This window comes from Patagioenas fasciata, chromosome 1 (assembly GCF_037038585.1).
Source record: "Patagioenas fasciata isolate bPatFas1 chromosome 1, bPatFas1.hap1, whole genome shotgun sequence".
Lineage (NCBI taxonomy): Eukaryota > Metazoa > Chordata > Aves > Columbiformes > Columbidae > Patagioenas > Patagioenas fasciata.
Genome location: NC_092520.1, coordinates 115,436,435 through 115,459,247, shown reverse-complemented (window position 1 = coordinate 115,459,247; position 22,813 = coordinate 115,436,435). Strand labels below are relative to the sequence as shown.

Genomic DNA, 22,813 nt, shown 5'->3' with positions numbered 1-22,813 from the left:
GTACCTTGTTTTCTAGAATGCTCAAAAATTATTTTTCATCTTCTGATTGCAGTCAGTCAGCTTTTCCATGGAAAACTCACACTGTGCAGTTGTGGACTCACCAACCTTACCCGTATGTCACATACCAGAAAAGATAAGAAGAAAGAATCGAAACAGTCTGTATGTTATAGAAAATCACAGAACTGTCATGACTATGTCATTTATAATGTAGGAACACCTATATTTTGCACAGTATTATTACATTTGCACTTTCTTACAACATCTACATTTCACCAGCCTCTTCTGCCTATTATTACTATACCTATTTTGTACACTTTATAGAGATTTCTAACACAAAGATTGCACACTGCTGCATAATATTTCTCCAACAGGTACCTAAGCATGAAAGAAAGAATGAAAGAACTTATTTTAGGCCCATTGTTTATCTGTTGCTATTTTATTTATGTATAGTCTTCCGTTCTTGTCTTAGATGTGTATAATATTTTCTAATAGTTATCTCCCTCCCAATCTCTCTCATACACTATATTTAATCCTTCTGCTTTGTTATGTATGGACATTACAGCGTCCCTGTAAATTGTAGAATCATAGAATTATAGGATCATAGAAGCATTTTGGTTGGAAAAGACCTTAAGATCATGAAGCCCAATCATTAACCTAGCACTGCGAAGTCCACTACTAAACCATGTCCTTAAGAACCTCATCTATGTGTCTTTTAAACACCTCTAGGGATGGTTACACCACCATTTCCCTGGGCAGCCTGTTCCAATGCCTGACAACCCTTTCTGTGAATAAATTTTTCCTAATATCAAATCTAAACCTCCCCTGGAGCAACCTGAGGCCATTTCATCCTATCACTTGTTACTTGGGAGAAGAGACTGACACCCTCCCAATTACCTTCCTTTCAGGTAGTTGCAGACAGTGATAAGGTCTCCCCTCAGCCTCCTTTTCTCCAGGCTAAACTGCCCCAGCTCCGTCAGCTGTTTCTCGTAAGACTTGCTCTGCAGACCCTTCATCGGCTTAGTTGCCCTTCTCTAAACTCTCTCCAGCACCTCAATGTCTTTCATGTAGTGAGTGGCCCAAAACTCAACACAGGATTTGAGATGTGGCATCACCAGCACTGAATACAGAGGGACAGTCACTTCCCTAGGCCTGCTGGCCACACACACTGAGCTCACAGAACACTGCTTCAGAGGTACTTGATACAGGCAGTCCATGACTGTAGCTTCCATTTTAAATTCCTCTCCCAAACGTCCTTGTGGTCATTTCAATTACTGTTGGTGGAATGGGCCACTAGAAAGCTGGTACACTGAGTATGAAATTCATATAGTATGGTTACTGACCTGCCTAGCCTGCTCTGCTGGAGACCATGCACACTCATATTTGTCTGCTGGATGAATTCTGTGTGCTGCTGGATCACTCTTTTTTGCTCAATGCCAGGGAAAATGACTACAGCTGTGATGTCAGAAAACAATCCAGATGTCTTAAAGCCTCCAAGCTTTTAATGATGCAACTCACTGTTCCAGAGCTCAGCATAAATAAGATTTTTTTTAACCTTCTGCAAGTACATAAATTTTTGTGGTTACCATAGTCTGAAAAAAAAAAAAAAAAAGGAAATCTACTTTAGCAATTTTATTTTAATTATTGAATATTAATGTTTTACCTAGACATCAAAGTCAATCGCCATCTCAATTTCTCCATCAGTTTTATGTCTGGCTCTTTTCTGCTCCAGCATCTATTTCTCCAAGCACAGTGTGTCCTACCTGTTGTGCTCCTACCTCCTCTATAGGTGCATCTTCTCCCTGGGATTCACTTTTCTCTTACATCTTTCTGGTTTTCCTTTTGTTCCTGATAGCTGAATGACTGCAGAGTGAGAGAACTGCAGTGACACTCTCCACTCCCCACCGCATTACTCTTTATTATTAGGCTAGGTATTAGTAGGGAACATAGAGCAAAAATCAGAAAACTATTTCTTCATGCACAGGTGTGGATAGCTTGAAGGATGATTACAGTGGAACCAGGATGGAAGAGTCCTGAGCTGTTGAATGCTTTCTAGCCTTCCTTCTTATTCCCAGCCTGAGCAGCTGAACAGGAAGAAGGAATGCCACTTGGCTGGTGTAATAATCTTGTTCATTTATAAACAAGGAAGCAGTCAATAAGAGGCAAGTTCCTAAACCACTAAAACTGTCATATTTACATCTATATTTCCTAAATCTTAAAATCAGTTTGTTTTGTAGTGTTTAGGTATCAGCTATTGAAATGTGCAAATCACTAGATTTGTTGATACTATAATAATTGCCATGGAAAAAGCTACTAATAGAAAATTCAGTAATATCTCTCTTTTCCAAATACTACAACAGCAATAAATGCATTTTCTTAATGCAAACATATATTTCTGAACATATGCTGAGAATACTTTTCTATTTTGTGTTTACAAACTCGACTTCGCATTTACAAGGACTGTTTAGTGCCTTCTTTAAAACAATAATATCAGGTCCCCCTTTATAATGATTAAAAGATAAGGAGCTTAAATCATCTCCGATTATCTTACTGCTAAAGGGCATTGGGTTATGAAAAGCAGATGTTTATTACCTTTTCTAATTATTTTATCCAATATACCTCAAAATCCATTTTGAGAAAATTATTCTGATTAAAACAGTACAATAAGCAATTGGGAGATTCAGATATTCAGAAACAAATAATGATCATGATGACATAATTCAACTGTTCAATAAAGAGAATGTTTTCCTCCAGTTTGAGGATATCCCTGTTCAATTTTGTTGCTTGATTTGAAATTACTTCATGCAAATTGCATGTATAATCCCTCTAATCCTAAAATTCAATGCAGTTGTATTACTTCAGGTTAAAATTCCCTTTTCTACTAAATTTCAAATGTTTTTTTTTTTTTTTTTTTTAATTCATTCAATTTCACCAAGAGTATAAAACATGATAACTCTATATAAGCAGCTACTTTGATCCTTTAGACTAATGGGTGATTTTATATAAATTCTTTCTAAAGATTTCACATGTATATTTGAGATCCTTTAACAGTTTAAGCTAATGATTATTCTGTAGATAAAAAACAAAAATAGAGAAAAAGAGAAATTAAATGAGATTAAATGTACCATCTTTAAAAACCTGGGATTTAATCAAACTTAGTCTCTATCTTACTCAACATGGAGAATCGATTTTTAAAATTGTTCTGTTAATTTGTATTTCTGAAGACCATAGAAGACCTGCCTTTAGATTAGCGGCTACCACATTATGTGGATCAGATTCAACAGTAGGTGCAAATTTTGTTTTCTTCAAGAGTAGGATGCCTCCTATAGTTTTGTCTTTCATTACTATGTAAATATTTTTGGCTGTGTTGTTTGTTTGTTTGGTGTGTTTTGTTTTGTTTTGTTTTTTACCAAAAAAAAAAAGAAAAAGAAAAAGGAGGTTGTTAACTTATGTTAACTTATGGATCAAAAGAGGCATGTTACCTACATTTCTTTAAACTGAGAAAATCTCAAAATTTAGGCTTTGCAGTACATGATGAGATATCCTAGGAGTTATCTCATTTGATCTAATGTCATGGAAGTATGGAAATCATGTGTTCTGTGTCCCTTTCTTAGTCAGCACAGGTGTCTGTAGCTGGAAAATCCAAGACTAAAATAATAAAAAGTCCAGCTTTGACACAAAAATCCTCACTACATCTGGTACAAAAAAAAACCAAAAGCAACCAACCAACCAACCAAAAAAAAAACCAAACGGAAAACAAACCAGAAAACATAATAATCTGTTACTTTTGGAGAGTGGAGTGATAAATATGTTTTCCACGTCTGTGATATTAACTTAGAAGATGTAAGCAGGGAAGAGCAATGTAATCTAACACTGAAATTCATAATTCATTTCCTCCATATCTTGTAATGAAAATAATTACTGGAGCAAAGTAATGCTTATAAAAAATTATGTTAGGCAGTGCCTAGATTTAATAAAGCAAAAAGGTTAAAATAAAATGAGGCATTCAAAAAATAAAAACCCTTTGAAGTTGTGAAGCTTTTGGTTTTTTTTAATTTTGTTGTATATGTCTACTCCCAACATCTGCAGGTGGCTGGTATTTTAAGTCAGTTTTAGGAACATATACCATACTACAAAGGGTGCATATTCCCACTAAAATATTTAACAAAACATTTCAGGTTCTAAAGTAGACAACAACAAAATTTCACTGTGCTGCTGAGTCCTTAAACCACCACCAGCAAGACTAGATATAGTATTAAATGTGTGCCTGATTTACTTAAAGGAAAACAGGAAAAAAAATATCCTTTTGTCAGTATAATCTGCTGTGCAAAGTCAATGGTGGGACCTGCCCTCTCCCTATTCATAGTCTTGAACAGAATTGAAAAATTAGTGGTTTGTAAATGGTTTTAGAACTTGGAAGTTTTGGATGCATTTAGTGACTGAAATCAAAGACATTGCACCATGAACTGCACTTAGCAGGATGAATTCGCCTTGATGTGATGGAAAAAGTCTATCTTTAAATACCTACAGCTCATATTGCTAAATTGCTAGACTGGTAAGTACGAGAAGGACAAGGACTGGTGCCATGGCTGTGGGGAAGTGTTTACATCCACAAATTTCAGTAGTTTGCCTGGAGGCATGGAGTGCACTTCTGGATAATATCTTTCAGTATACACCTTCATGCAAATGGAATCCAGCTCACTTGCTCTGAGATCTCTTGTAACGCACACCAAAGTCTAGTTTGTGAGGAAAGTTTGATAAATGGGGATTGGAAGATTTCTTTTAATAGTATATTCCTGATTAAAAAAAAAAAAAATACTAATGCAAACACACGTTGGCAGTCCAGCAATACTTCTTTGTCTTGTGCACTATTTTCTGAATTTTTATTCTCAGCATTACCTTCTTCTAGTTCTTTTCCTGGTTTCTGCTTTATACTTTTCTTCTTCTGAATTTCTTCTGAGTTCAGTTGATCCAAGCTTAGATCACTTCCCAGGTCCTCCTCATCTGTCCTTGGTTAACAGTCACGTTTCTTCTGTAGCTCCTGCCATCCTCCTGACACGGCTTTGTTCATTCTGCATCAGTTGCTTTTACCCTCATTTCTGTAACCTAATTTATCACAGATGAATGGGGTTCATTCTTTTTCTCTGATGAACAACTGAGGACTAGATTCTGCAACAGAGCTGTTGCAGCTGAGGAGTTATTTTCACCAAGTGAGTGAAAATAAAACAGATAAGTTATCTTCTCACTTTTCCCTCAGTTACATTTGTGTGTGCATCTTCTGAGTAAAAGCTTGTGTATATTTCTTGGAAAAACAAACAAACAAAACCAAAAACAAAACAAAAACAAAAAACAAACCAACCAAAACAAAAATGTTTAAAAGCACCAGTTTCTAAATACCAAAATGCATTGCTATTTTTTTTTATTTTGTGACTCATACCTAATACCTAAATGAAAATACCTTTTACTCTGACACTGAAAACTGGCATTGAAGAAGCAGATAATAACCATATATAGATATATCATAGTTATATCTACACATATAGGTAGATGTAGGATTACATCTCAGATAGCTAAATATGTATATTTCTACATCCAAAAAGGTCATTTAGCAAGACTCCCTAAGAAGATTCTGCATTTGCACATAAATCATCATATTGCATATTAAAATAACGGTATACCTGCCAAAAACCTTATTTCCCAAATTAAACATCCTATAAAATTATACTGTTTACATATTTTCACATTTCAAAACTTGCAATGCAGAAACTGCTCTGAAACCAATTGCTAAAGTTGTGAAGGTGTATAATAATCACAGAAGTAAAAGCAATACAGGATTTTTTTGTTGTTGTTGTTTTTCTAAAGTATAATTTTATACTTTATTTAAAATAAAGATAAATGTTCTTATTTATCTATTTGAATAAGTTTTCATTTGTTCTATAAGCTTCTAAATTCTTCCTGAAGAAAAACATTACACCTCATCAAGATGTAGGAAAATACTATTATACGTTAACTTTGGTTCTTTAACAGCTGGAAAAGAAAACAATACAGAAAGTAATAATTAGTCATCTGCGTCAGACCTAAAGCAACTGTTCTGGTGAAATTAAAATGGACAGTGCCATCCTACCTACTCATAAAGGATCATTTGGAAAATGTGAAAGAATTTACTGTGACATAGATCAGTAAGGATTCAACAGTTGTAAAAAGCTGCATGTGCAAACACGTTGTCTATCAAACAGCTTTATTGTCTCCTTCAGGCAATCATTGGGATGACTAAAATGTGTTAATTTTCCCCTTGTTAATTACTTTTAAGAAATAAAAAATGACAGTAAAACCGCACAAGTTCAGAATGTGTAAACTACCTAACTATGCAAAAAGCATAAACCCAAACAATTCCAAGTAACAAATACAGATGGGATCAGATCTTCCACTCAAAATGGAGAATTATGTCAGTTTAGTGCAAACATTTGTGCATTTTAGTGCTTACCTGCCCTTCCAGGATTATCCACAGTCTCCAGATTATTGTGATTTGCCAGATACATAAGAATGTTTTGAAATTACTGAAGTGCTTCTAAACCACAGTGATTTTATTAATAGAAATCATCTGCATTTCTGTTTTGTGGTTGGCATTGTCTCTTACATGGTACTTATTAAATAGACTTTTTAGTTTCTTATTGTTCATCTATTAGTAAACTGCCGAGTGCCAAGGAAGTTTGTAAACCTTCTCTGCAGAAGCCAGTGCCGTTACTGGGATATTACCACCTCTCCGAGGAGATATTTCTTGTTTTCAATCCATGCTAGATCCTAGTTACATGACAGCCTTTTGGAGGAAGAAAGAGTTCTCAACAGGAAAATTCATTACACATAAGATGTGGAAGGTGTGTTAACAGCGGGACCTGAAGACCGAGTTCCTAATATCGGTCTCAGCTATCCAAAGTCCCCTCAATTAATGTCTTAGTTATTCTTTAGCTGTGTTGCAGGTCTGAGAGCTGCTGGTTGTTGTTTACGCATCCCTGGCATATATTACTTCACATCCCACAGACTCAGCAAAAAAAGGTAAGTAACTTCAAACTTATTATTTGCTGAAGAAGCACTTTATAGAGCTGGTGTAAACAAAGCACCACATCCTACCTATGTGCATATACACCTGATGATTTATCCTACTGCCTCCATCAAAACCCTTTTACTGTACATGCCCGATTTGGAAATATAATGACACACTTGCAGTTAGATCATAAGATTCAGGCAACATTGAGTAATTCTTCTCTTACACATGCTGGAGCTTTAATTTTTGGTAATTAAATTTTTATTTGATTAATTTTTAATCACATTCTTACTGACTTTCTGCTAAATTAATGGTGCAGAATCTACAGTCTCGGGAGCAGCACAGAAATTTTTTAATAAGCTCATTATAATGGGGGAGAGAGTGGCATTAAAGCCTCACAAATCAATTCAGCAAGTAACTGCTGTCCCATCTTCAGCAACTCCCTCACTGACCATTGCTCTTGAGTGTCTACATCTCCTTTTTTTGCAGCTGGTAGCTGGTAGCCCTATTGAAAACTGAGTAAGGAGCTTGGCTGGCTCTCCCTGAGAGAGTCAGTGGTTACTGGAACACTGCCTAATCCAGGGACCTTCCCTCTCAATGTTCCCCGCCCCCACCAGGAAAGTGATGTAAAAAGCAGATTTGTAGCATAATCCCTATTGGCCTCTACATATAAGGTGGTTCTCCGGGCAGGACCTGTGCTTGGCTTGTATTGTCATTATTCCCTATTTATTAGTTTGACACTTCGTCTTTCTTGGAATAAAGAGTTGAATGTTTCTTTTGTCATTCCCAGACACAAGTGCACATTTTACTTTGCTGTATTATCTGCCATGGCAGCACTGTTGTCTGGCTAAAGTAGGGCATCTTGGGATCTAATTTTATACTTCTCAATACCCAAACGAGCACCGTAGATTATGTTCGACATATCTAAATCCATATGGCATAGCATTATGACACAAAGTCTCTGTTCAAAGTCCCATTATAATGTCATTATCTGTAGTGATTTCATTTGACTACTCCCTGTAAAAATGTATCCTTTGAGATACTTATTATTTTTTTCTGCTGACCCTTCACACAGAAGAAATCCATCACATTATTTTAAGGTCATATCATATATTTCTTCCTGTCAAATTCATTTAGAAACAATTTGCATTTTATTCCTACTTATTTTCAACCATTCTTCCTGCAGCTTCTTTGCTGCTCTTCACAGGCATTCTTGAAGGCACAAATACCATAAAAAATACTTTTGCAATATCATCTTCATTTCCTTAAATCCACAAATCCCACTCTATGTTCCGGAGTGAGACATCCAGTGACTCAAGTGTACTAAGTACTCATGCAGCTGCTTTCTATCAACCTGCACATCGCTGCCTTCATAAAATTATCGCCAGTGTAAGACAGTAGTGTCATCTTCAGTATCTGCAGCTTCTATGAATTTTACCTCAGGTCTTATTTACCTTTGACATGCTGTAGTGAAATTTTAATGCATGAAAATGGCAATTGTATTTATATCCCCAGATATGTGAAACAAGTCCCCACCAAGTGGAAGGCAGTATGCCATGAGTTCTTCTCATACAAGGCTAACTGTGCCAGTCCCCTATTAGTTCGCTGTGATGGAGAATCAGGAAATATGAATCGCTTTAAAAGGTTTTTATGTTTTGATGGTAGTGTAATAAGCTGTATCTAAACAAGAATTAAGAACAATGACCTTCTAGGGTTTGAGAAATGTTGCTGTGGAATGGCATGTCAGGCTAATTTAATTCATACTTGATTAAAGATCAACATAGAAAAGAAACAAGAGTCAACAATGAATAATAAGCGTAATATAAACTGCAGAGTAACAGGAGAGTCTGGATCCAAGCCAACACTTCCCACTAAGACAAACACTATGTCAAATCTAAGCTGTTGGGCTGGCACAAAGTGCAGATAGCCATGGAGACTGATACATTTCAAAGATGATGAAAATTGTTACCGAAATACTTCCTCAGTGGAACTTTTTTAACACTAAAAACAGCAATGAGAAATGCTCTGTCATAGTCATTCAGCACAGAATGGAACAAATCTGGGGGAAAATTTAAGTGTTGCAACAGCAATAAACGTGCACGGAAATGTATCTGGTACCTCTCGAGGTAGTATCTGATGAAATAGTGATAAAAGATGTGAGATGATTTGAAATGAGTGAGGGCTGTGAGAGGTACAGCAAAAAGCACAACATCGGATATCAAAAGCTGAAAGAAAAAAAAGTCTCTAGAAGTGCAATATTTTAAAAATAAAAGATTGATAAAGTTTACTATATTTTTGTACCATATCTTTGGCTGTTGGAGAAAAACATAACTCTGCTGTCCATTCTAAGTTAAAGTCAATATATGCCAGTTTTCTGTCTGGCTTTTATTTAAAACCTTTTATTTAAACCTGGTTTCTTGGGACTACCTTGAAGCATCTGGATAACCTATAATTCCTGATAAAATGCAGTAGAGGAAGTTCTTTTTATGCTTTCAGCACTTGAGGGTCTTCATGTAGGAGGGAAAACAAAAAGGTACCATCTATTTAATTTCTTATTTAAATAAGTGGATATTCCAGAAGTAACTAGAACTGGCTGAAAATGTTTTGCCATTCTTCATGCAGAAAGGGTAGAAAATGAGGTTGAGAAAATGTAGATATTGGAAAAATCCATCAACTTTCCATTGAAAAAATGAAATGTACCTAATTTGTTATGTTATTTTTACATTTGAATCATTGGAATATTAATGAATATTCTCCTTAATTACCACTGTGTCTCAGGGGAGCTGTAGTTTACTTTTTTTTATGACAAAATTCCTTCTCTAGTCTGGACTTTATGACTGGATTGTGTCTATGTCATCCCTAAGTGATTCAGGTTTCTTTACCACAGCAAAATTTGGATAAAATAGTCTGGCTGGGCTATAAAAGACAGAGAAAACATAATGTCCTTAAAATATAATTTTCAGAAGACACAGTGATGACCTTCCTGACCACAATGGAACACCAAACAAAATGGTTTGAATCAAAACTTCATCCCGAAGTGAAATGTTATTTATTATGCTACAGCTCAAACAAGATGTTTAGACAATTCCAAACCCCTTCTTTATTTTTAATTTTCATTAATAAAAGGTTAATATCTTGTTTTCAGGCTAGTTTGAGGTGATGAGAAGCATTTTAACATATTATGATATTAAATACATAATATCATAATTTCTAGTGGGATGAAAATCCCAGTTTTTACCAGCTGCTAATGGTCTCTGGAGAGATTCAGGCTGATGAGGTTTGTGATGTCAAACAGCTGTAGATGAAAATATGAGAAACAGTTGCCAGTAATTAAATAATACAGATGTAAAACTACAAATCTGAGACAAGCACATAATTGTCATGGTATTATTTCATAGGACTTTTATGTGATATTAAATACCATTAATTGGTCATACTCTTAGCAAAGTCTAAATAGGAACATACTCATCTGCACATTTATATTTCAGACAGTAAAGAAATAACACAATATTTAATTAGTATGAACAGATTTCTGAAGCTTTTCCCTTTTTTAATGTGAAATTGATTAACTGAAAAGAAGGTAATTTATTGAGTTCACCCTGAAATTTAAGGTGAACAATTCACAGAAGTGACATAATTGCAACCCCTTTTTTTGTGCATGAATTTTCTTAGAACAAGCTGTGGAATTTCGAAGTATACCTGTAATTAAACAGATCTGCTGAACAATTCTAAATCTGCAGTTTATTTGCAAAAGCTTTATATACAAATTGAATATTCAAAACTCAAGCTGCTTGATTAGGTCAGTAGGCACATGATATCTTTCTATCTCAGAAGCTTGATTCTTCATATCAAAAATCTGATAGGAATCATTCAGAATTTGCTTTTTGCAAATACTCCTTAATAATATGCTTAAAATTCATCAAATATTGTTAGTACCTCTACTCAGCAGAATTGTTACAGAAAGCAAACAATACCCAGCCCAAATTACTAAGATGTCTATGTACCTTTCCAGTGAAAGGAAACATTTGATAAACAGAATTTAACCATAAAAGAAGAAACTATATTTACTTGCTCAACTTTTGATGAAAGAATGATATTAACATACCTGCATTATATGTAAATCTCTTGAGTAACTTCTATTGCTTCTCCTACGTATTTATCTAACAAAGCTCATTGTCTATATAATTTTAAAAATAAAACTAAAGTATATTTACTTGTGGAGGCTGGATGTATTAGACTTATCTGAATTATTTTGATCTCTAATTTGGAAGATACATTTCTCAGCTGCTAAGCTGTACACTCATTGGGAAGCTGCTACACAAAATACTAACAGAACAATTAAACCATTGCTTCAATGGGAGTTGCAGTGCATACAGGTAATAAATATATGGAGTTTATTCTCTCGTATCTTCATTTTCTGAATTTCTTTCCTCTTATTGGTCAGTTCATGGAACTACAAAAGCCATGAAAACTCAATGCTAACTTAAAAGTGCAACCTCTGTTACTTTAATATTTTTGTACTGTGTATCAAGGCATTGTTTACATTAGATAATGAAATGGAAATGAGGCAGAAAACACACCTCTGAAAGACTTTCTACACAAAAGGATGAACACGTAGTTCTTTGCACAAAGCATTAGAAAATACTGTGATATTTTATTATTAAAAATGCTGCTGAAAAGTTTATACATATGTGTCCAGCCATATATATCTTCTATCATTACTTAAGGCAAAAACCAAAAAAATTGCAAAACAATAACTGAAGAAACCATTAAACCCTGCGTGCCTTTTAAGGTCAAGAATATAAGCCTGGGAAAGTACTTTTGTTCTTTTACAGTTTGCAAAGTATATTTTGATATCATTGTAATAGAATTCTATGAAGATCCTATAAATCTCTTCCCTCTATAAATCATACATCAGTCCAGATGTATTAAATTATTAAATCAACTTGATTGTAATTACTTTTAAAAGCTAAAATCATTCACTTACAGGAACTTTTTTTACCAAATGTCACAAGCCTGACACAGTACTGTACATATTGCTAGCAGAAGACAATTGGAAGTACTAAACAAATACTGTAATTCACATTACAAACATAACCAACTGATTATGATGCCAAGCATCATTACCTTTTTTTACTTTTTTCTTTTTTACCTTTTTTTTTTTTTTATTTTTTTTTTTTTAAGAGTTATGAACTGCTGCATCTCAGCTGAGGCATTACATAGGTGGTGGAAATGGCCTGGTATACAGAGTAGCATTAATAACATTATGTGATGGATCAGTAAAAAAAAACAAACTAAACCAAAAAAATAGTTTTCCATTTGCTACTAGTTCTATTTTGGGGTTGTTGCATCACTTTCCAGCCTGAGCATCCAGGTCAGGTTTATAGCACATTTATTTCCTTTGGAATCTGTTTTACTGCCTTCTACAACAAGGAGTTGTGCAGATGAATAGATCTCAGTGAATCACCTTCTCTTTGATTTTGTCGGGGTGACTAATCCAGGACATGTTGTTACAAAACAAAAAGCATAGAAAACAAGATGATGTACAAGGCATCTTGTGTTAGATACTTATGGGATACACGATACTGATGCAGCTTAGTTGTGAATTAATAACAGAAAATACATCTGGGATGATCATGTTCAAGTGCAGACCAATTTGTTCAAATATCTTTGGTTACTGTCTCTTGATGATGGAGTAAATTTCGAAGATAAAATATAAAGCAATCTTCATCTGTGATCACTTATTTCTGGCTTTTCACACTCAAATCAGTTGTTTGAATCAAACTGCTAAGTTTCTCTGCTCAATAGCTCTGCTTGACCCCTGGTTTCCTAGGGAAGGAAGGGCAGAAGGGAATAACTAGTTAAGAATTTTGCCCTTCCTGAGAGTGATGGTCTCTGGGATTTCCAGTTTTATTCAGATGCAGAATGGCTGATGACATTTCTGCTTCTCTCTCCATAATGTTTACCGGCTATGGGACTGCTGTGTAACCAGCAAAAAGAAGTATTTTCTGACGGGTACACTCAAGCACAAACCAGGATACTGGGCAGAGAAGTTCTTCACACACCAACCATTTCTGAATACTTTAAAAAAGAGCCAGCCAATCAACCCACCTTTTCCCCACTTTCAAACTGCAGTTTTATTTTGTTTAGCAAAGCTAAGAAGGTGCTTTCTTAGCTGAGATTCCGCTGTAGTTGAGCTGAGATTCCACTGTAGCTGCTGGTGAATATGGAGCTAGTTTTCCCCAGATAAGGCTGATCAAAACACAGGCTTTGTTTGCTTTTGTCAGGGCACAAAACTCTTCCTAATGTATCACAACAATCAAGTACTACAAACTGGACTCTGAATATGTATTATTGGATGTTTCTTGATTCAGTTCAATAAGCTTAAAACAGTTATTATTCTCTTTTGTGTATTTTTTTCTCTATTTTCCAATCCATAGCTGTGTTGCAATTTAACAAAGGCTAACACAAAATTAAATTATAGAAAAGAAAAGTTTCAGAAAAGAACAACAATCTCCTATGAATACTTTAACATGCACTAGTGTAACCTGGGAGAGAAAATATGCAGGTCACACAGACAACTGTATCCTCTGCATAACACCATGGCCTCATATAAATGAAATATGTTAGAAAAAACGCATGGTTTTTCGCTTACCACTAGTAATTAAGAAGAAATTCCTCCTTTGGGCTTGGAGGAAACAGAGGTGATATGACTAATGTATATACACATAGGTCACAACCGAATGCACAATCTTTCTAAAAGCTCTTTTCAAACTGAAAACATCAATAAAAGCTTCTTTTTTTCTTTTGTTTGTTTGTTTTTAAACTCACAGCTATGTACATTTTTACAAAGTTTCTTTAAATATAGTTCAGGCTGGCAAGTCATCTCTTTGCACAGAACTATACGTATTTTACTGCATAGTCAGTCCTTCTCTTTTTTTTTTTTTTTTCATTTTTGTTTTTAATAATAAAATTCTATTTCCCCCATCTGGATTACAGCTTCATATGCTGGATAAAAGCCCATGGTGATGTCTCTGTTTTAACAAGGGCCATTCATGGTATGGCACATAAAGAATTTTTTAATTATTTTATTTATTAAAAAAACAAAACAAAACACCTGTACAGTCACTGGCTCTGTGTTCCAGAAGACTCTGCTTTTCTTGTTACACTCAAAACACCATTTTAAGTGACGACTCCTGGCCTCAACTTTCAATCAAAGTGGCTGATATCTTAAAGCAGTATCGTAACAGCAATGTGCACTTTTCACATTTCACAGGGTTTGTAGTCGATCTTTAACATCAGCGAGTTTCTGTGGAAAGGATCAGTAAGAAAATAATGACTGTCCTTCTCTTTTACTTTTTACGTTAGATTTTGACAAGGTGTTCAATGGATCATATAATAACTTTTTCGTCTTCTTTTTTTTTTCTTTTTTCTTTTTTTTTCTTTTTAAATTTTTGTTTGTTTGTTTTTGTTTTTTCTTTCTTCCAAGCGGCTTGTGAGGGTTGAGGGAGAAGGGCTGAGCTATACCCTGGTGGTCGAATGTCCATGGGGCAAATTTGTACTGTTTTGTCCTCCACTGAAGGTGTTGAAAGTATGCAAAGGCTGCATTCCTGTCAATGTATTTGGAATCATGGTTATGGTGTTGGGTGTCATTAGTGGGATGTCATCTGGGGACCTTCTCAAAGTAAGCGTGTAGTCAGGAGGACAGGTTAATCTCAGTGTGTCATGGGCCTGCAGCGATTCACACTCATGGTCATGTTCTAGCTGTTTCATCTGCAACGACATAATCTCTTCATTTTGTATGTGTGCAATATCATTGGTTGTGTTCCTCTGGGGGCTGGGGCGCCTGTGAGTCTCGTGACGCCGCTTGTCCTTCTTGTAATATAACGCAGCAAAAGCTAAAATATTAAGGAAAAGCAAGGATGCCCCCACAGCAATGGTGACGCTCAGCTCCGTGGAGTAATCTCGTTTGTTTTCTATCAGAACTGTTGTATCCTCTGGAGCTGTTTTATGGGTGTCTTTCGAATGTTTGGGGTTGTTGGCAGGTGTCATTGCTGGGCGTTTTGTGGCTGGCCACAATTTACCAGGAGAACGTCGTGTCACATAAGGAAATGATGTCATGTCAGGAGGGGGGACTTTTGTTGTTGTGGAAACATACTGAAATATTTCATTCAAGTTGTGAAGGTGAGGTACAAGCTCCAACCAGAAAGCAACTTTTGTTGCTCGGTAGTGATCACGAACTCGCGGTTTCAGGCCAATATGCAGATAAAGCTGGTCTTTAGGATTGTATTTGGACCAGGCTACTTCTTCAAAGCGGTTGGGTTTTGTGTGGATGAACTTTGTATCCTGTGGAACAGGCTGGTTTGGATCTCTAAAAAATAAAAACAGGCAATATTATAGTCATTTAAAAACAAAAACAAAAGCAAAAAGCAAAAAACCCCTTAGTCCTTTAGTTAATGGTATATCCAGTAACTAATGTAACCTAAAACCAGAAGCCAAGAAAACCCTCTCAAGCTTAATAACAGATCACAGAACCATAGAATGATTAGGGTTGGAAGGGACCTCTGGAGATTATCTAGTCCAACCCACCTGTTAAAGCAGGTTCACCTAGAGTAGATCGCACAGGAATGTGTCCAGACAAGTCTTGAATGTTTCCAGAGAGGGAGACTCCACAACCTCTCTGGGCAGCCTGTTCCAGTGCTCTAAGCACCCTCAAAGTAGTTTCTCCTCATATTCGATGGAGCCTCCTATGCTTCAGCCTGTGCCCATTGCCCCTCATCCTGTCACTGGGCACCACTGAAAGGAGTCTGGTCCTGTCCTCTTGACACCCACCCTTGAGATATTCGTAAACATTGATGAGATTGCCTCTCAGTCTTCTCTCCAGATGCAGTCTCACCAGGGCAGAGTAGAGGGGGAGGAGAACCTCCCTCGACCTGCTGGTCATAATCTTCCTAATACACCCCAGGATACCATTGGCCTTCTTGGCCACATGGTTCTTCTCTGCCCAGTCCTTCAGCTTGTCCAGGTCTCAGTGAAAGGAAGCACAGCCTTCTGGTGTGTCAGCCCTTCCACTCAGTCTGGTATCATCAGCAAACTTGCTGACAGTGCACTCAGTCTCTTAATCCAGGTCATTGATGAACAGGTTGAACAGGACTGGACCTAACACTGACCCCTGGGGAACCCCACTAACTACAGGCCTCCAACCAGCCTCTGCACCGTTGACCATAACCCTCTGACCTCTGCCATCTAACTGCCATCCAGTTCATGATCCATCTCACTGTGCATAAATCAACAGACGTTAATAAACAAAGGAAAAATTACTTACTGGACAGTGCATCTCAGACACTATAAAACTTTTTAACATGAAAATGAAGAAAGAATTGTGTTGCAGTTTCCAAAATCTCATGTGAGGTTCTGTGACTCAGTATCACACTCCAAACCTGTCTTAGAGAGGTATTAATAACTTTCCCTGTAGTAAAAGTGCAGGTTCAGCTCTTCTCAAGGTTTGACATAAACTTTCTCATTTAAGACATCACTACTCCCACTGCTGCAAGTAATAAATATGGACATCTAATACCTGTGGGTATGTTGAATTTCTATGTGATCATAAGAATTTATATTAGCTGTGTATATTACATAAAAAACTTTAAAACATAAAGTAGCAGGGCTAATACATGTAACTGGGGACTATTTCTCTTTGTGTTCTTTTACTGAGCTATTGTTCCCCCTTCATTCAAATATCTACTTTAAAGAAAAGCTTTTGAAGTATATATGTCACAAACCTTTACATCATTTGCATTATGAAAATACTACTTCAAAGTTCCGTGTGCTCATTGCTACTAAATAACTACGTTTAATGGCTGTAGAATGGTGATCCTTCATTCTGTCCCAGTGTTTAGGGATGAGAAATATATTAGCTGAGATCAACAAGTTTTACAGTAGCTAAGTAGTAGTAGAGATGAGAGTAATACATTACTGAGAGATAATTTAAAAATTGGTAACCTAATATTTAACTGAAATGATGCTTTTCTATCTTTTTTATTTCCTCTTATAGGTTCAGATTAAAGACCAACCAATGGCACAAAAGTCATTTAAATGTGGTCAACATTATGTATCTTTACAATTTCAGTAAACCTTGTGTAAATGTGACTTCATCTTTGCATGAAAATATACAGAAATTTAAAACTACTAATACTGAGTTCAACATTCTGTTGTGTATGAGTTTGAATCCTCTTTTGCATCAAAACATATTTTCTGAGCCTTTGTGATACATGATACCAAAAGTACATGATTCATTTTCTGTGCATTACTCTAAGAACTTCCTGTTCTCCTTTCCATTCCCATATGCATTACTTTATTTCCCATGAAAATGATTCCAGTATTTTCCTTTTCTTCCAATATACTGTTATATATGTTATGGGAATACCAAGACCCACTGCTACTGATTTTAAAGCACGTTTTTTTCTTTTTTCCATTTTCAAAAGCTCATGGACATGATTGCCTACTTTAGCATTTCTTTGCTGCTCATAAAGAGCTATTCCATAGTTCTTAAGCCAGACTGGTAATTTGACCTAAATAATACCATGATTCCTGTATTCATCTATTTATCTGAAAAAAAATATTTTACCTTTTTTTGAGTGAAAGATTTTTTTTCTATGTAATTTTTGTACTTTGGTTTACTTACTCTTATAGTTTTAGGTGTTTGTTGTTGTTTTGTTTGGTTTATACATGTATATATATATATATATTTCTTTTTTACTGTATCAAATATTTCACGTCTTGGTAAGATATAAACTACAGGTTTCAAAACCGTGGCTATCTCATCTATCTATCATCTATCTATCTATCTATCTATCTATCTATCTATCTATCTATCTATCATCAATTTTTCATTTTATGTAGTAATAGCTAGCCAAATTGTGTTAATTCTAAACAAAAAGATAATTGTTTAGTAATTATTTATCCTAGCTGAAGCTAAAGAAGTAATGCTGACTTCAAAGTAGTACAGTGACAGGTGTATGCTGCTATGTTGAGGGACTGTAACATGCATTCAAGAAGGAAATAAAAGTATTTATTTTGTACTTTAAGAACAGACTGAAAGACTTGGCAAATATAAAGAAGATATTGGCCCAATTCAGTATATCTGGTACTACAGTACTTTGGGGTTCAAGACACAAATTCAAAAGCAAAACATTTGTCTTGTCAGAAACTCAAAATCCTGCAAGAGTGACAGCACAAAATCCATCTTGTGTTCTCCTCACTTGTTCTCTTTCACAGCACAAAAGACTCCGGGAAAGTTCCTACAGAAGATGTAGAAATTAAGTTTGCTCACATAAACTAGTTGCAATTGACACACAATACAGAAGATGAAAATGAACATTCATTTTAATGAGCCAAGCTGGATATGCACTTCTTTGATTTTTATTTTTTTGATATATCTGTATAAAAAATTAGCATTCCCTTTCCTTACAAACAAGCTATAAAACAAGTAAATATAAACCTCCCTTTCATTTCCCTCTCTTCCATTCTCTATCTTAATCTCTCCTTTTTAACAATATTTATTAGGAATAGCCAATTATTTTGTCAACTCCTCCAAAAGCAAGAGAGAAAATTACATCACATGAGGCTAGTCTTGTATTTCAAGATTTGTTTACACGGGTATGTGGGCATGAAGCTGTTTTTTGAAACAAGAAACAGAAAAAAAAATCAGCCAGCCCTAAAAACAAGTCATTTTTTTTTACTGTGGCTGTCAGAATTCTACCACTGGATTATAATTCTACCACTGGAGAGTTGGGCGGGGGACAACCTGATGGAATTTAACAAGGGAAAGTGTAGAGTCCTGCATCTGGGCAGGAACAATCCCAAGTTCCAGTATAGGTTGGGGAATGACCTATTAGAGAGCGGTGTAGGGGAAAGGGACCTGGGGGTCCTGGTGGACAACAGGATGACCATGAGCCAGCACTGTGCCCTTGTGGCCAGGAAGGCTAATGGCATCCTTGGGTGTATTACAAGGGGGGTGGTCAGTGGATCGAGAGAGGTCCTCCTTCCCCTCTACTCCGCCCTGGTGAGACCCCATCTGGAATATTGTGTCCAGTTCTGGGCCCCTCAGTTCAAGAAGGACAGGGAACTGCTGGAGAGGGTCCAGCGTAGGGCAACAAAGATGATTAAGGGAGTGGAGCATCTCCCTTATGAAGAAAGGCTGAGGGAGCTGGGGCTCTTTAGTTTGGAGAAGAGGAGACTGAGGGGTGACCTTATTAATGTTTATAAATATATAAAGGGTGAGTGCCACGAGGATGGAGTCAGGCTCTTCTCAGTGGCAAGCAATGATAGGACAAGAGGCAACGGGATCAAGCTGGAACACAAGAGGTTCCACTTAAATTTGAGAAAGAACTTCTTCTCAGTGAGGGTAACAGAGCACTGGAACAGGCTACCCAGGGAGGTTGTGGAGTCTCCTTCCCTGGAGACATTCAAAGCCCGCCTGGACACCTTCCTGTGCGACCTCACCTAGGTGTTCCTGCTCCAGCAGGGGGATTGGACTAGATGATCTTTTGAGGTCCCTTCCAATCCCAAACATACTGTGATACTGTGATAAATATCTGGTTTGGTTTTGGTTTTACTTTTGTTTTTTTCACAAGAAAATGCAATACCTAAGTCTAGGCTAAATAGAGGATCTAACAATGCATGCATCTTGGTTTTACAGATTAATGACAGATTTACCACAAATATTGAGTTAGTATAAATAAGATTTTTTACTTTCCTAGGCCCTTCTCTTGTGTACACTGGAGGCAATTCTTAAAATCATAAAGTTACAATTTGTGACATGCTAAGTCTTCTTCTTAGGAAGCTGGGTAGTTTATATATTATGAACATTTTCCCAGTATTATAAATAGGCATAAAATAGAGATATAACATGCATACAATCATTTGTCCTGTTGAATCAGATGTTTGACAACAATTTTGATCTGTTACTTTAAGTTCAAATTTCCATTGGTTTTTTTAGCCTCTCACATCACCTTTGTGTTTCTGGACATTCTTGAGGCTCAAGTGTGAAGCTACAGAACAAAAGACTGCTAGGAAACCTTCCTTTAAAAATCTACTGCAATCACGGTGATAAAAATATAATCTCAATATTTTCAGTTCTGTACTTCTTCCAGTAATGGCTGTCATGGGGACCAGATACCTTGTTTCCCAATCCCCCCTAGTTGTCAGGGTTTTTTTTTTTTTTCTTCATCTTATTGCTAGAACAAAATTGATGACGGAAGACCATATGATGGTCTTTCTTGTCTTATCTAAAGTGTTTCATTATTAATGTGCAGAATCATCTGATTTCAGCTATCACTTTTTTCTCCCCACTTTCAATCTGCGCTGATTTTACTAAATTTAACATGTTGCTGTTTATAGATTTTTTTTTTCCCTCAGGTGATAGAAAATAAATGTGTCTGCAATGGATGCTGACTGCAGAGCAACACACGTTCTTGTTCACAAGGTGAATTAGTAGCTGATGTGAGGCCAAATGAGGGAACTCAGTATTTCATATCTGGTAATAGTGGCACAGGAAGAATGATGGGGAAGCTTTCTCTTATCCTCAATTCCATATAACATGTTGAAATACCATTCATCTTTTAACTACTTCTGCAATAGCAGTAACTATCAGTCAGGACAGTGGAACCGTTAACGTTAATGCACCTAAAGTGTTTTATTCTGTGTCTTTCTCTAACTTTATTGGAGAGCAAAATATCGTAACAGTTACATACTGAGTCTGTCTCCAAGACACTGAAAGGCCCTTTAATCATTTATTTTCTTTGAGTAGTCCTCTTTTTTCCATATCAAAAAAAAAAAAAAACAAAAACCAACCAACCAACCAAAAAAAACCTGTGTGGCATTTCTTCATGTTTCCACTAACTTTTCATGTTGTCACAGTATTAATAATGGTACAACCATTCCTGTCTGAAGCACTGGTACACAAGTGTATTTTCCCTTACTTCTTTTCCTCACTTAGCACCATCATGTCCCACTGTTGCCACGCTTCTGGTCACCTATTATTACTACTAAAGAAAGCAAACCATAAGTCCGGTGTTTTGTTTGACTAATGCAGATTGGCCATTGGAAACAGTTATTTTTTTCAGACAAAAACATCAAAAAGAAATGCAACAGCCTCATAAAGGAGTTCACAAGCAATTGATCTGAAAATGCACTTAAGTAATTGTAAGTTTAAGTGTGTCTTAAAATGCAGACATCCTAAATAAGATAGGTTTTGGCTTCTGAATCAATGGTAGTAAAATAATTCCAGAGTATTTATCTGAAGTACAAAGAAAACAAGGGTTCTCCCTTTAGGCCTTTATCTTTCCCATCAACAGCCTAGGTAGAACTAGATGAATGGGAGCCAAAACAAAGTACTGTAACTCCTCAAAAGAGAGTAGTTTTCAGAAACGTGACAGAAGCCTCTAATGAGAATGTGGCTTTGTATCTGCTTTATGAAACTTCAAATCCTTTTCACAAGAGTGTAGCTGGCAGAGTATCTGTGAAGGACTGGCACATAACCCCTCATGTCCTTCGCTCTCTTCCTGCTGATCTATCGGCAAAGGTTGTTTCCTGGCCCTAACTAACAGAACATTTGAGCATCTAAAATTACCATTACAGTTAGGATTGTACTACTGGCAGCAGACTGAAGCTTAAAGCATACCTCTTAACGAAGCTCTCACATATAATTTTGCGCGCGGTGGAACCCAAAGCCATATTTTCATGTTGTTTTTTCATCCCAAATGTAGTTTGTCATACCTATTCTGTAACAAATTGGTTTCCTATTTCTGAGGCATGTAAAAAACATAGTTTTGAAATGGCTAAAATTAGTGTTAAGGAAAAAAAGTCATAGCACAGTAGAAAATGGGAGGATTAGCAAAATGCAGCTTCCAGGTATTCATTTCAAGCATTTCCATTTGCCGTTAAACAGTCACTTTACTTGTCACCTCCTATTTGCTGGCTTCAGTAACTGACTCCAAAGTAAAACACAATAAAAACACCATGCCTTGTGCTGTGTCTTTGACACCTAGTGATTTTACAGGATTGACCTACCCAGCCTTGACTGTAGACCCATTAAAAAATGTGTGGTTTTTATCAATGGGTGGCATGTCAGTTAAAAGCCCAGCACAGTCCATCAGAATGATGCTCCACCTGAGCCATAATTGTACAATAAGTACCTGGATGAAGCCTCTGTGGGAGAGTCATCAAGGCTGGAAAAGTCTCAGAGACATTAAAATTAGATAAATAAATCTGCAGTTTTAATGTTCAAAGCTCACCTACAGGGAAAGGTGGAATAATAAAATCTTGCAGTTAACAGATTTTTCATATGTGTTACCATAGGTACAAACACTAAAAAAGCAAAGTTCTAACTGAATAAGGATGGAGAAAAATCAATTAAAAGAAAGGGTGGGAAAAAAAAACCCAACAACAGAGCCTTGAACCATATCAATCTTTTTGAGAGCTGGAGGACCAGAGTGGGCAGATGTTTCATTTCCATGTGGAAAGGTGGAGAGGAGAACGGTTAACCCAGATATGTGCCTGTTTATCTAAGCGTGAAGTGCTACAACCTTCCCTGTTTCGTTGGAAGCACCAGAGGTGCAGAGCAAATATAATCTTAAAATAGTATTTTTCTCCAAGTATTCTCTTGTACTATCCAGAATAGGTAATCATTGTTCCTATAAAGGAAGAAAAAAACAAATCAAACAAATAAGTCTGCCCCCCCTCCCCGAAACGAGAAGGTAGTGCTTCTTGCAT

The 22,813-nt window shown here is 36.3% G+C and overlaps 1 protein-coding gene across 3 annotated transcripts in view; it reads right to left on the bottom strand.

Moving 5' to 3' along the window:
- Positions 1–10,760: 10,760 nt before the first annotated feature.
- The window catches only part of NLGN4X (neuroligin 4 X-linked), a 177,497-nt gene continuing 165,444 nt past the window's right edge, over positions 10,761–22,813 (bottom strand). For all 3 annotated transcript variants that reach the window (XM_065856030.2, XM_065856022.2, XM_065856035.2), the window contains one exon: positions 10,761–15,410. In XM_065856030.2, coding sequence (XP_065712102.1) covers positions 14,561–15,410 — 850 coding nt within the window. In that variant the 3' untranslated portion in view covers positions 10,761–14,560. The remainder of the gene's footprint in view (positions 15,411–22,813) is intronic.